General features: G+C 43.9%; 1 protein-coding gene across 3 annotated transcripts in view; it reads left to right on the top strand.

Moving 5' to 3' along the window:
• Window positions 1-6242: 6242 nt before the first annotated feature.
• BBS2 (Bardet-Biedl syndrome 2) overlaps window positions 6243-14909 on the top strand; it is a 42954-nt gene continuing 34287 nt past the window's right edge. For 2 of the 3 annotated variants that reach the window (XM_081336190.1, XM_081336191.1), the window contains exons 1-3: window positions 6243-6420; window positions 7739-7966; window positions 13510-13635. In XM_081336190.1, the coding sequence (XP_081192316.1) occupies window positions 6304-6420; window positions 7739-7966; window positions 13510-13635 (471 nt within the window). In that variant the 5' untranslated portion in view covers window positions 6243-6303. The remainder of the gene's footprint in view (window positions 6421-7738; window positions 7967-13509; window positions 13636-14909) is intronic. The other variant, XM_081336189.1, reaches the window with a different exon arrangement.

The raw sequence follows: 14909 nt of genomic DNA on the forward strand, positions 1-14909 counted from the left end.
ATCTCGTCTGGTATCTCTATACAGTTAGGGGATGGGGGGGAGAGAATTATTTGATCCCCTGCTGATTTTGTACATTTGCCCACTGACAAAGAAATGATCAGTCTATATGATTTTGATGGTAGGTTTATTTTAACAGCGAGAGACAGAATAACAACAACAACAACAAAATTCAGAAAAACGCATTTCAAAAAAGTTATAAATTGATTTGCACTTTAATGAGTGAAATAAGTATTTCACCTCCTCGCAAAACGTGACTTAGTACTCGGTGGCAAAAGCCTTGTTGGCAGTCACAGAGATCAGACATTTCTTGTAGTTGGCCTCCAGGTTTGCACACATCTCAGGAGGGATTAAAGTTAAAGTTTAAAGTTTATTAAAGTTCATTAAAGTTTCGAGACTGATGTTTGGCAGCTCGAACCTTCAGCTCCCTCCACAGATTTTCTATGGGATTAAAGTCTTGGAGACTGGCTAGGCCACTCCAGAACCTTACTGTGCTTCTTCTTTTCTTTTCTTTTTTAATTTTATTTATTTATAAACCGAACAAACATTAAATCAATAGCGGGTCTACATCACAGTGCGAGGAAGAATAATATTGTCCCGTTACATATAAGCAGGGCTTTTTTCCTCATAGAACGCTCAGAATGGAGTTCCGGCACCTTTTTTGGATGGAACCTTGTAGGGTAGGCAAGGCGGGTTGTACGACGTGTGTGAGTTCCGGCACCTTTTTTCTTTTACAAAAAAACCACTGCATATAATTTAATTTAATTTAATTTAATTTAATTTAATTTAATAATATTTATATACCGCCCTTCTCCCTAAGGACTCAGGGCGGTTCACAGGGCAGAATAAAATACCAAATACAAACATTAAAAAGAGATTAAATGATTGCCCAAGTTAAAACAATAGGAATACAATTCTAAAAACCCCAAGATAAAATTAAGACACCAAAAATAAAACAACCCCACTGATCCCCATCAGGCTAGGCCGGCTTGTACAAACAAAAACGTCTTGAGATCGCGACGAAAGGAGCGAAGATCGGGCGCCATATAAGAAAACAACCATAAAGAAAAGAAGAATAGTTCAATTCAAAGCTCTTTTTTAACATCCAATTAGACCATTGATTCCAAGATAAATAGTAATCTGTGTCCCCTCAACATCATAGTAAGCCGATCTGATTCCTCACAGTTCATTATTTTCTGTATTACTATTTGATCGGGTGGGCTAACATCCATCTTCCAATATTGGGCCCACGCCAATCTTGCAGCAGTGGTTATATGTAGCTACAGGTACCACGCAGTTCTGTTTATATTTTGTGGTCTTATCCCCAATAAGAATACCTCAGGACACAATTGTATATGGTACCCCAACATCTCACTTAGCCATTTCTGAATATTCTTCCAGAATTTCATAGCCTCTCGACAGGTCCACCATTGGTGGAAATATGTGCCTTCTTTGACATCACATTTCCAACAAGTTGTGGATGTTCCCGGGAACATTTTGGCTAGCCTGGCTGGCGGCAAATGCCAACGATATGCCATTTTATATATATTTTCTTTATATGCTATTGACCGAGTTGAATTAATGTTCTTAATCCAAATTTCGTTCCACAACTCAGTATCTATTGAGCAACCTAAATCTCTCACCCAGGCATGGACCAAAGTCTTCGCGTCTTCTTCATCTTCTTCCATAGCCATAAAAAAATTATAACATTTAGATAAGATCTTATCATCCACTCCCAACAAAATCCTATCCAGGGTATGGAGCTCTCGGCAAATTCCGGGCCTCTGTCTGTCCTTCATGTATTTGCTACTAATTTGCATATAAGTCCACCAATCTAAATTTAGCCCTTGTTCCTGAAGTAATAACTTTGTTTTTAAATTCCCATTTGAATCTAATATCTCTTTGTAGGTCAACTTTTTCTCAAAATTGTATAGTGTCGGATAAATCACAGCTTCCAGGGGTGAGGTCCAAAGTGGCACTTTATTATAATGTATTTTCCTAATTCCAGCCCAGATCTCAATCAAAACTCCACGTAAGTAATGCCTAGTAAAATATTCTGAGGGGGATTGACAGCTATTTTGTGTTTCTTCCATTTGCAAATAATTGCACCATTGTCACCTTCTCACCAAGCTGCTTGGCCATAGTCTTGTAGCTCATTCCAGCCTTGTGTAGGTCTACAATGTTGTCCCTGACATTCTTGGACAGTTCTTTGGTCTTGGCCACAGTGGAGAGCTTGGAATCTGATTGCTTCTGTGGACAGGTGTCTTTTATAGAGGTAACAAGCTTGGTACCTATATAAAAGACACCTGGGAGCCAGAAATCTTGCTAGTTGATAGGGGATCAAATACTTATTTCAGTCATTAAAATGCAAATCAATTGATCACTTTTTTGAAATGCATTTTTCTGGATTTTTCATTTATTTATGTCAAAATAAACCTACCATTAAAATTATAGATTGATCATTTCTTTGTCAGTGGGCAAACATAGAAAATCAACAGGGGATCAAATAATTTTTTCCCACACTGTAGTTGCCCGTGATGCTATATCAGCTACAGGTAATCCTCGATTTAACAACGGTTTGTTTAGTGATCGTTCAAAGTTACAGAGGGACTGGAAAAAGTGACTTATGACCGTTTCTCACACTTACAACCATTGCATGGGTTCCCATGGTCACATTATTATTAGACTCATATTTATGATGATTGCAGTGTCCCGGAGTCATGTGATCACTGTCAAGGTTCGGACTGACAGAGACAAATAAAGCAGAACTCCCAAGGTTTGCAATTCCTCAAAGAAAACGTTTATTGATTCAGAGTACCGGCACTTCAAAAGTGAAACCAAGTCTGGAGAGATGTATAACAATTCCCCAATAAGAAGTTAATAAATCCCACCCCTAGGGCTATGCAAGCAGCTACGTTTCCCCATAGAGCTTGTTGGCGGGCTTTTCATGAAACGCCCAGCCCGCAGTCTCGGGAGCAGCCGATGACCTCGGTTCCCATGGGAGAAAGTCTGAGAGAAAAAGTCTGTTTTGTCTAGCACAGGGGTAGGCAACCTCGGCTCTTTTATGACTCGTGGCCTTCAACTCCCAGAATTCCTGAGCCAGCATAGTTCAGGAATTCTGGGAGTTGAAGTCCACGAGTGATAAAAGAGCCAAGGTTGCCTACCCCTGGTCTAGCACAACACCTGGCAACTCCCCTCCCTCTGAGCTATGGGTCAACTAGAAATGAGAAGGAAAAAAATGGCTGCCGCCATGCTCATTCTAGAGTTGGCAGTCAGTTCCTCTTCAGAAAGAAAAAGTCTTTTGAGACCTTCTGACCAGCTAAGTCAATGGGGAAGCCAGATTCACCTAACAACTGTGTTACTAACAGCTGCAGTGATTCATTGTGGCATAAACGGTTGTAAAGTTTACTTAACAATTGTTTCACTTAGCAACAAAAATTTTGGGCTCAACGGTGGCCGTAAGTTGAGGACTGTCTGTACTTTGTGGATCTGACCAAGAAAGGTAAACGAGAACTCTAAATAAGAGTGCATTGTGTGGTCCTCAAGAGTTGCAGCTTAGGACTGGAGATCTAAAATTACTTTCTCTAAGAATGATCCAAAAGCTTTTTGCATGAAAAGTTGCCTAAACACAAAATGAACTTCTTCTGCAGAGTATTGGGTGGCTTTTAAATCCATGATCATTTTTTTTATTAATCCTTTGGCTGGGTTTGGAAATCTATTTGGCAAAGAAACCAGATGGTAGTGAACATTTGAATAATGGCAGAAAACGTCCCCCTTTTTAAGGAGGAAACTACAATGTTGCATTGCAGATACTGTGATTTCATCACGTCTGAATCAGAAACCACACTGGGAAGGCAGATTTACAAGGGCACTGGACACCATTCACCACAGAAGTTGGAAGGGACCTTGGAGATCTTCTAGTCCAGGGGTCAGCAACCTGAAACAGTGAAAGAGCCACTCAGAACCGGTTCCCTCACAAAAGGAAAAACTGGGAGCCGCAAAAAAATGTGCATGCGCATTTGACTGAAGAGTGGAGCCAAGGTGAGATATGCACCTACCCTGCATATTTGAATTGATTGGTTGAACTTTTTTAGTCCCAGTTTTGTTTTTTTGGACTGCACATGGCAGAAGACTGGGAGCCGCAGGAGATGGCTGAAAGAGCCGCATGCGGCTCCGGAGCCGTGTGTTGCAGACCTGTGTTCTAGTCCAACCCAATGCTCAGAAAACCACACACCATTCCAGACAAATGGCTGTCCATTCTCTTCCTAAAAATGGAGCACCCACAACATCTGAAGGCAAGCTGTTCCACTGATTAATTGTTCTCACTGTCAGGAAATTTCTCCTTATTTCTAGAGTGGATCTCTTGCTAAGTTTCTATCCATTGTTTCTTATCTTACATTCTGGTCATTCTATGCTTATAGTTTTAATTTAACAATAAATTGTATTATTACTCCATTTTAGCTCTCAGGAGACCTCATATTCTTTGATTACTCTTCAAAAGTGGGTCAGTTTTATACTTTTTAATTCTGATATACGTTCATGGGTTTGGGTGTGAAAAGACATATAGACAATTAATACACACGTATATGCTTTAAGACTGCCATATAGATCAAACGCGGTGGCTCAGTGGGTTAGGACGCTGAGCTTGTCGATCAGAAGGTCAGCAGTTTGGCGGGTCGAATCCCGAGTGCCGCGTAGCAGAGTGAGCGCCTGTTACTCGTCCTAGCTTCTGCCAACCTAGCAGTTTGAAAGCACGTAAAAATGCAAGTAGAAAAATAGGGACCACTACGGTGGGAAGGTAACAGCGTTCCGTGCGCCTTTGGCGTCTAGTCATGCCGGCCACATGACCACGGAGACGTCCTCGGACAAGCGCTGGCTCTTTGGCTTTGAAACGGAGATGAGCACCGGCCCCTAGAGTTGGAAACGACTAGCACGCATGTGTGGGGGAACCTTTACCTTTATACATCAAACCAAAATATGGACAATCATGAGGATAATTATGGATTATAGAGCCCAAAGAAAGCAGTATCTTAATTACAGAATATGTAATAATACGTTTTATTATGGTCACAGATCAGCATTTACAACCATATGACTACAAAAAGGCATATTTTTTCTTGGCAGAGGAATGGAATATTTTATCGCTTTGGGAGGGAAGGAACCCTTGAAGGTATATTACTGTTCTTTCTGGAGGAATTGCTGCAGACAAGCAGAACAAGAAATGTGACTATGCCAAAGCAAGTGAAACTAGCTGTTCTGTTGTTTGGTTTCCTGAGAAATCTGGGGGGGAAAAAAGATGATAAAGAGGCTTTTCCATAGAAATCAAACTGAATTAAGGACAACAATTGTTCCTTTAATTGTCGTGTGCCCAGAGTCATTTTCAGTGATATGGGTGGCTATATAAATTTGATTAACAAATAAATAATACATTCCTTCTTTTCTCTCTCTAGACTAGAGCAATGTTTCTCAACCACAGCAATTTTAAGAAGTGCAGACTTCAACTCCCATTATTCTAAAGAAGCTTCTTGAATGAGAAGCGAAATGTCTTCAAAGAAAAACAAGAAAGTCCAGTCCCCCCCCCCTCGGGTGAAAAAAAGCATCTTTGGGATTGCCATTGTCTTCTTCTGGGAGGTTTCTCCCAGTGCATCCTAGACCTGTAGGATTTCCTGGTGGTGCTCGATCCGAACCCTATTGAAACCTAGCCCTGCTCAGCAATTTCAAGCTCAGCTGCAGGCTGCCCTCTGCTGAGGACAGCACAAAAGCTCTGCTTTGGTCCTGCAGGCATGCATGCATGCAAAGTGCTTAGCCCTCATTTTTGGGTAGGATTTTTGCGTGGCCTCCCATCCCAGCGGCTCCCAGGATGAGCCCTGCCAATCACTACGTTGCTCCTTGCAGAGAACCCCACGCAATCGGTGCTTTCCCAAACAGCGAATCCAAACCAGGCCTGATAACCTCCCCGCCCTAGAATCCTGAACTCTTTCAAACGTGGGAGGGCGGAAGAGGCTGAATCCACCTCCATCTTCCCTGGGCTGCGACGTGGGCGCCGCCCCGGCCGCTCCCAGACTACAACTCCCATGCTCCTAGGCCGGCGGGGGGGGGGTAATGGGAGTAGTATTTCGGGAGGGGACAAGGCGGGAGGAGGGGGGGTAATTACTTTAGCTCCCGCAAGAGAGGTTACTTTCCATCTCCTCCTCCCAGGCCCGGCTTGCGGCCTGCTGCGGTTTCCATAGCAACGGCTCCTTCCCTCGCCTAGCGGGCCGCCCGGAGAGGCCCAAGCCGGCATTCGCCGACTCTGCCGCCGCCGCCATGCTCGTGCCGGTCTTCAGCCTGAAGCTCAGCCACAAAATCCTGCCCCGCGGCGTAGCGCTGGGCAGGTACGACGGAACCCACCCATGCCTGACGGCGGCCACGCAAGCCGGCAAGGTAGCCCAACTCCGCCCGGGGAGCTGGGGCGCATGGGAGGGGGAGTCCCCGGCCTTGGACGGCCGCCCGCCCCACTTTGCAGCCTCGCCGACGCTTCCTGGGGCGTCTCGAGGTGGGGGCAATTTTATCTCGGTGGTAATCCCCCCCCGCCTGCGTTTGTATTGACCTATTTATTTCTGACTCAATAAATATAAATCCCAGGTTTATGCAGGTTACAGTGCACATTTTACAAAAGACATGTTTGCATTTTATAATTTGCACGCCAAAACCGCCAGACACAAATGACAGTCCCCCCCCCCCAATGCCATCACTCTTCTAAACAACTAATTCCCACAACGCTGTCTATGCTCTGGGATGTCAAACCCCCTAGTAGGGCTGTTTACCTAGGTATTATCCTTCTCATCTTCTCATCTTTCCTATTACTTGCTTCCTTGGCTTCTTATGACTATAACTTATGTTGTTTGTATCTCATGATCTATGTTGATTGCCTTTATTTAGTATCCTATTATGATTTGTGCTGTTTGCTTATTTAGTATCCTGTGACCAACACTGAGTTTTTTTTCCTATGATTTATGATTGTTGTATTTTATGATTAAGATCATGGTTTATCAGTTGTTGTGCTTGTATTACACTGAGAGCTTATGCACCAGAGACAAATTCCTTGTGAATGTCCAATCACAATTGGCCAATAAAAATTCTATTCTATTCTATTCTATTCTATTCTATTCTATTCTATTCTATTCTATTCTATTCCATTCCATTCCATTCCATTCCATTCCATTCCATATTCTGTTCTGTTCTGTTCTGTTCTGTTCTGTTTTGTTCTGTTCTGTTCTGTTCTATTCTGTTCCATTCCATTCCATTCCATTCCATTCCATTCCATTCCACTCCACTCCACTCCACTCCACTCCACTTGTCTAAGATGATGTAGGGTCTCCTGCTTGATCAGGGGGTTGAACTAGAAGACCTCCAAGATCCATTCCAACTCTGGTATTCTGTGTCCTGTTATCTGCTATGGAGCTGATGCCCATAGAGGTGGACACTATTCCTCAAAGAGAAGTTCTCGACTGAATTCTCCTTTGACCTGCAACCGAATCCTTCATCCCAATGGATGAAGCCTATGGCCTCTGACTATCCTCCTCCAGAGGACTTCTATCATTCAAGGATAAGCAGATTGCTACCCAGACATTATCAGCTGGGGATATCTGGTATGTAGGAATACATTGGAGTCTACATTATTTTGGAATTATTGTGATTTTGTGGAACTCACCACGAAAGCAATTTGTATTGCTGCTAATGCTTTGTTTAATATCAACAGGTTTTTATTCACAATCCTCATGGACGTGGACAGCACACGAATGCAAACCGCTTGGCACTAAGTGCCCAGGATGCTGATATTTCTTTGCTGAACATCAATGAAGCTGTCAGTTGTTTGACTGCAGGGATGTTGAACCCTGATCTTGGCTGTGATTCCCTCCTAGTTGGCACACGGACCAGTTTGTTGGCATATGACGTACACAACAATGCTGATTTGTTTTATGCTGGGGTAAGTTCATCCCCCTCCCAGGATTACATGTCAATGGTGCTCGAATACACCATTTGTATTCAGAATTTTTTTTTTATAAGCTTTGCAGAAAATGTGGAAGCTTCATAGAGGCTTCCATCACTAATTATTGGTGAAAGGATTTTTGGATGGTGTCATTTGAGCCAATGAAATGTTAACACATTTTCGCCGTCTTACCTAAACATCATCCTGAAATTCTTTCATACATTTCTAAACCCAGACTTGGTTCTTGAATGCTACCTTCTTAAAAGAGAACACATCTTTGCATAAGAGTTTCCTCATTGTTCTTTATAGAAAAGCAGTGAGTCAAGGGCAAACTAATTCACAGATATCCTGCATTATTGGTTGTTGTGCTGAGAAACTTCCGAGAAGCTTCAGAATATTATAGTCTGTCTCCTGTGAAGCCAGCCTGTATTCCCTCTTTCAGACTATAAAACTCTCTCGGTTCCTTGATGCTCTCTGAACTTGATTGTTTGCTTGCAGACGTTTCAATACCCAACTAGGTAACATCATCAGTGTAAGAGTGGGGTTCACTCCCTGTTTATATACAATAATTAGCCTTGCCAGGGTGTGGTTTTCTCCTTGGTAGTTCCTTGATTAGGGCATTGTTTTCTGATTGTTTTCTTGATGTTAATCCCTGTTTATCTGGGTGTTGGCTGTTCAAGAGGATGTGTTCAGGTCTTTTCATTTCCTTCTTGTTTTATTGTTTGAGTGGTGTGTAAATATGATTTATTTCTATTTGTCTATCAATAGCTGCTTTGTCTGAATGCCAAGCTTCCAGGAATTTCCTATTGTTTTTGGATTTAGCTTGGTCTGGCAGGGCAAGCCACTATATATATGAACAGGGAGTAAACCCCACACTCACTTGCATTGGTAAAGTTACCTGGTTGGGTAGTGAAATGTCTGGAAGCAGACAACCAAACTCAAGAGAGTACTGAAGACTACAGAGTTCAACTCTGAGCTACACATATTCTCTCCTGTGAAACAAACCTACATTGCAGAAAGTGCAAAACGGGTCAATCGCTTGCTCATTGCTTGGATATTATTACGAAATGGCTAAATTCTGCAACTATGATAAAATAGAATTTTGTATCAGAATTAGAGACTCTTTAATTTCCTCTTCGCCTGCTTGGGGATGCCCAGGGAATAGCAGGGAACTCCTTGTGAATGGATTTTGGTTCTCTTTTAGCCGTGTGAAATAGATTTTTAGGGCTATTGGAGAACTAAGGACTGACACACTGATTACAGTGTTCTATATAGCTCCATCCGCAACTCAGTAAAATTCCTCTCCAAACGAAACATAGCGATAAGGTAGTCCTTGACTGGCAACAATTCAGTTAATGACAGTTCAAAGTTACAACTGCACTGAAAAAAAGTGACAACGATTGTTTCACACCGTTGCAGCATCCCCACGGTCACGTGATCAAAATTGAGAAGCCTGGCAACTGATTCATATTTATGACGGTTGCAGTGCCCTTGGGGTCACATGATCCCCTTTTGCGACCAAGGACTAGCTGTTCAACTATTCTGAATATAGTAGAGATCAGGAATGACGCCCGTTGATAGGGCTCGCAACTTGGGCGTCCTCCTGGATTCACGACTCAATTTTGAAGACCATATAGGAGCCGTGACCAGGGGGGCTTTTGCCCAGGTTCGCCTGGTGCGCCAGTTGCAACCCTATCTGGACCGAGATGCCCTACGCACAGTCACTCATGCGCTCGTGACCTCCCGTTTAGACTACTGCAACGCTCTCTACATGGGGCTGCCCTTGAGGACCACTCGGAGGCTTCAACTGGTGCAGAATGCGGCCGCGCGAGTTGTGATGGGGGTTTCCCGTTACTCCCATGTAACACCTCTGCTCCGCGAGCTGCATTGGCTTCCGGTTGCCCTCCGGGTGAGATTCAAGGTGCTGGTGATGACCTATAAAGCCCTAAATGGCTTGGGTCCGGGATATCTGAGGGAACACCTGCTGCCGGCATCAAGTTCCCTTCGTCCAGTGCGCTCCCACAGGGAGGGTCTTCTCAGGGTGCCGCCGGTAAGAGATTGCCGGCGGGTAACACCCAGGGATAGGGCCTTCTCAGTGGGGGCGCCTGCCCTTTGGAACCAGCTGCCAGTGGAGCTGAGGACTGCCCCCGACCTCCGTTCATTCCGCCGGGGCCTGAAGACCTGGCTCTTCGAGCTCTCTGGCCCAGGCTGAGGATTAATCTTATTTTAACTGGGGTTTTATTTATTTATGCAGGGACAAATATAATCTTTTAAATTTGTTTCTAACTTTTGTATTTTGGTTTTTTAATTACCCTGTAAACCGCCCTGAGTCCTTCGGGAAAGGGCGGTATATAAATGTAATAAAATAAAAATAAAATAAAATAAATTTACATAGTGAAAAGTCCATGACATTTTCTGCAGGTTTTTTTTTTGGGGGGGGGAAGCAGATAGTATTGTTTCCTTGGTTTAAGGAAGTCTTCTTTATTGGAAGGAGGTGTTGAAGTAGGAAACAACTAATATGTCTCAAGATCTTACAGGTTCAGCTTTTATTATAGCTGGCTAAGTATAATACAAGGGTCTTCAAACCTGACAACTTTAAGACTTGTGGACTTCAGTTCCCAGAATTCCAGACTCAGCATGGCTGGTTTAGGAATTCTGAGTATTGAACTCCACAAGTCATAAAAAGAGCCAAGGTTCCCTACCCCTGTTCTAGATGAAAGTGTTATCTGTGTTTGGAGTGACTAGCAATTTATCTTTTAGGTGTATTTATTATATTTAGTATGCCCTAATACGGTATTATTTTACGGGACAAAATCCAAAGTGAAATGATACGTTCCCAAGTTTTTAGGATGCATATTTTATGTCCCAAAAGGCATTCCAAATTACTTTGGTTGGAATCAGCAAAGTTAGAATTTGTTTTTGTCTTTTTAGTACATAATTTAATAGTACACACCAGCTGGCTTTTAGCATCATGATTAGTGAACGACAACTTTAGATCAATGTGGAGTAAGTCCCCGGAAGACTTTTTTCCGTTTTTGTTTTGTGATTTAGGCTTTGCCTTGCTCAAAGAGTCATTAAGCATTTGATCCAGGAGTGTCTCTTCCAAGGGACAACAGTAATTTTCTAGCCCAGGGGTCGGCAACCTTGGCTCTTTTATGACTCGTGGACTTCAACTCCCAGAATTCCTGAGCCAGCATAGCTGGCTCAGGAATTCTGGGAGTTGAAGTCCACGAGTCATAAAAGAGCCGAGGTTGCCGACCCCTGTTCTAGCCCCTTCTATGAAAGAAGCATTAATGATAGTTTTGCTCTTGTTGATTTCCTCTCCATATGACAACGGCAAAATACCTTTGAGCATTTATTTTGGCCTGATTAAATGCCTTACCATCAGCCTTGCTAATAGGCAATTATCAAACTTTTGACCAGTTTCGTAAGATGGTGAGGGTAGAAATGATACATTACATTTTTTCCCCCATGCCTATTTTACAATATTTTTGCCTTTTAAAAGAAATCTTCGAGAATTATATAGAATATTGCATCTTTAACCTTCCTGCAGATCCAATCCTGAGCATTTCCAGTAGCAGAGCCAGTGGTTAACTTCCACCCAGAAGTTAATCTGGATGTTTTTAAGCAATAAGAAATGAACATAGTCCTTGACTTACGGCCATAATTGAGCCCAAAATTTTTCTTGCTAAGTGAGACACTTCTTAAATGAATTTTGCCCCATTTCACAGCCATCGTTGTTAAGTGAATCACGTCAATTTTAATTTAGTAACCCGGTTGTTAAGTGGATCTGGCTTCCCCATTGACTTGGCTTGTCAGAAGGTCGCAAAAGGGGATCCCGTGACCCCGTGACGCTGTGACTGTCATAAATATGAGTCGGTTGCTAAGCGTCCAAATTTTGATCACGCGACCCTGGGGATGTTGCAGTAGTCGTTAGGTGTGAGAAACGGCCATAGGTCACTTTTTTCAGTGGCGTTGTAACTTTGAACGGTCACTAAATGAACTGTTGTAAGCCGAGGCCTACCTGTAATGTGCTAGGAGGTGAGTTGTTTATTTTTTACACTGCTGAAGATGATGTTATCTATTCAGTCGTTTCTGACTCTTGCTGATTCTCTGGGCCAGGTCTCTTCCCGTATTCCGATCCTGTACCACTTTTTCGAGTTGTTCTAGGCCAGGGGTAGGCAACCCTGGCTCTTTTATGACTCGTGGACTTCGACTCCCAGAATTCCTGAGCCAGCATGGCTCAGCTTGGAAACCTCTCCCTTTCCCCTCAGCATGGCTGGCTCAGGAATTCTGGGAGTTGAAGTCCACGAGTCATAAAGTGGCCTAGGCCAGGGGTAGGCAACCTTGGCTCTTTTATGACAGGTGGATTTCAACTCCCAGAATTCCTGAGCCAGCATGGCTTAGCTTGGAAACCTCTCCCTATCCCCTCAGCATGGCTGGCTCAGGAATTCTGGGAGTTGAAGACCACGAGTCATAAAACGGCCTAGGCGTAGCCCAGGGTTAGGCAACCTTGGTTCTTTTAAGACTCGTGGACTTCAACTCCCAGAATCCCTGAGCCAGCATGGCTCAGCTTGGAAACCTCTCCCTTTCCCCTCAGCATGGCTGGCTCAGGAATTCTGGGAGATGAAGTCCACGAGTCATAAAGTGGCCTAGGCCAGGGGTAGGAAACCTTGGCTCTTTTATGACACGTGGATTTCAACTCCCAGAATTCCTGAGCCAGCATGGCTCAGCTTGGAAACCTCTCCCTATCCCCTCAGCATGGCTGGCTCAGGAATTCTGGGAGTTGAAGACCACGAGTCATACAACGGCCTAGGCCTAGCCCAGGGTTAGGCAACCTTGGCTCTTTTAAGACTCGTGGACTTCAACTCCCAGAATCCCTGAGCCAGCATGGCTCAGCTTGGAAACATCTCCCTTTCCCCTCAGCATGGCTGGCTCATGAATTCTGGGAGTTGAAGTCCACGAGTCTTAAAAGAGCCAAGGTTGCCTACCCCCTGTTCTAGGCTCTGGCTGGTGTCAGCTTTGATGGTGTCCAGCCACCAAGTCCTTCGGTGGCCTGGTTTCCTTTTACCACTAAGCCTCCCAAACACAATTGCTTTCTCCAGGGAATTCCGCCCACACGACATGGCCAAAATAAGTGAGACACAGTTTCGCGATTTTTGCCTTCCAGTGTCACGTCTGGGGCTCTGCGTTCCGGTACTTGCTTGCTGGTCACCTTTGCTGTTCAAGGAGCACGCAGGAGCCTTCTCCAACACCCCGGCTCAGATGAGTCCATTTTCTTCCTGTCTTGCTTTTTTTTTTTAAGGTCCAACTTTCATGGTGTAGCCAATACACCTGTTCTATTTTGGCTAGACATAACACAGTGTAGCAGATGTATTTACGACACCACCGTATGTTTCTTTTTAAAACCAACCTCTGAAGTGCTCTGCTCTAGAAACTCTGGAGAAACCGTCTGAATGCTCCAATTTGTCTCGCTTGTTTTCCGGGTATCTTTAATTGCAGGTGAAGAGTTCATGGGTTTCTCTGCTCTTTCCTCGTAGGTTCCTGATGGAGCAAACTCTATAGCCGTAGGAACGTTGGGAGACATTTCCTGCCCCTTAGCAATTATTGGCGGAAACTGCTCCTTGCAAGGCTTTAATTATGAAGGGAAAGATCTGTTCTGGACGGTGAGTGTGCATATATTACAGGGTGCTTTGGGTGCCTGTAGTTTTATTTATCTTCCTAACAAAAGCTATTATTATTATTTCCGTTTCTGTAAAGGGAGCCCGTCGATCATTTCAAGATTACACGTGGAGCGTTGAGGCTAAAGTAACTTTGCCGAGGCTTGCGGGATTTTATAGCAAAGAAGATTGGGAGGGTGGCGTGGAGAGTCCTTCCCCATCTAGAACTCCTGATCTATGGAGCCTCAGTCTTGTGAAGGCATTTTTCCTCAGGGATTTCTCTGCACAGCAAGGACTGGAGTGATTCGGGGGGGGGGTAGATCTACAGGACGCTTTGAGGGGTTCAGGGTTATGTGGGTCACGAGACTTTTTCTGAACGGAGGGTGTTTTGATAAAAGGAATACTTTGTACAGGTAGTCCTCGGCGTACGGCCACAATTGACCCCAGCATTTCTGTTGCTAAATGAAACATTTGTTAAGCGAGTTTTGCCTTATTTAACGACTTTTCTTGCCACACTTGTTAAGTGAATCACTGCAGTGGTTAAGTTAGCAACAGGGTTGTTAAATGAATCTGGTTTCCCCATTGGCTTGGCTTGTCAGAAGGTGGCAAAAGGGGATCCCGTAACCCCAGGACACGGTGAGCGTCATAAATGTGAGGCAGTTGCCAAGCGTCTGAATCCCATGACCGCGGGGATGCTGCAAGGGTTGTAAGTGTGAAAAACGGTCATAAGTCACTTTTTCCCATACCATTGTAACTTGGAATGGTCACTAAATGAACCCGTTGTAAGTCGAGGACTGCCTGTATTCCTCAGAGACGGCGGTCTTGCAGTAGTCAGTTTTTTTAGCCGCCAGAGGATCCATACACACAAAAGGACGGGCCTCGGTCACAGGAGGATAGAGCAGGAACATAAACAAATGACGATTTTCAGCCTCTTTTTAAGATTTTGTTTTCAGTCCACCTGAGGTTGAATACATGGAAAATCTGGTGCCAACAGAGATCTCTAGAGGTTTGTCAGAAAAAGATGCTTGGAAGCCAAACCTGGTTAGTTTTATTGGGTTACATGGTGCTCCTTCCTGGATTCTTTTCTTAGTCGAAGAGTGCTCTGATCTGCTTTTTGTAAGATACTCAGTGACGTGGTTCATGCAGCATGCTTGTCCAGGCTAAAATGGAGTCGGAAATGTGCAGGCCAATGGGACACCCAGCCATTGTTTTAGCAGATATGTGCACCAGGATATTGCATTAAGCCATATCATGAATTATTTGCTTGGGCCTGGCTAGTT

This window comes from Vipera berus (genome assembly GCF_964194415.1).
Source record: "Vipera berus genome assembly, chromosome: 10".
Classification (NCBI taxonomy): domain Eukaryota; kingdom Metazoa; phylum Chordata; class Lepidosauria; order Squamata; family Viperidae; genus Vipera; species Vipera berus.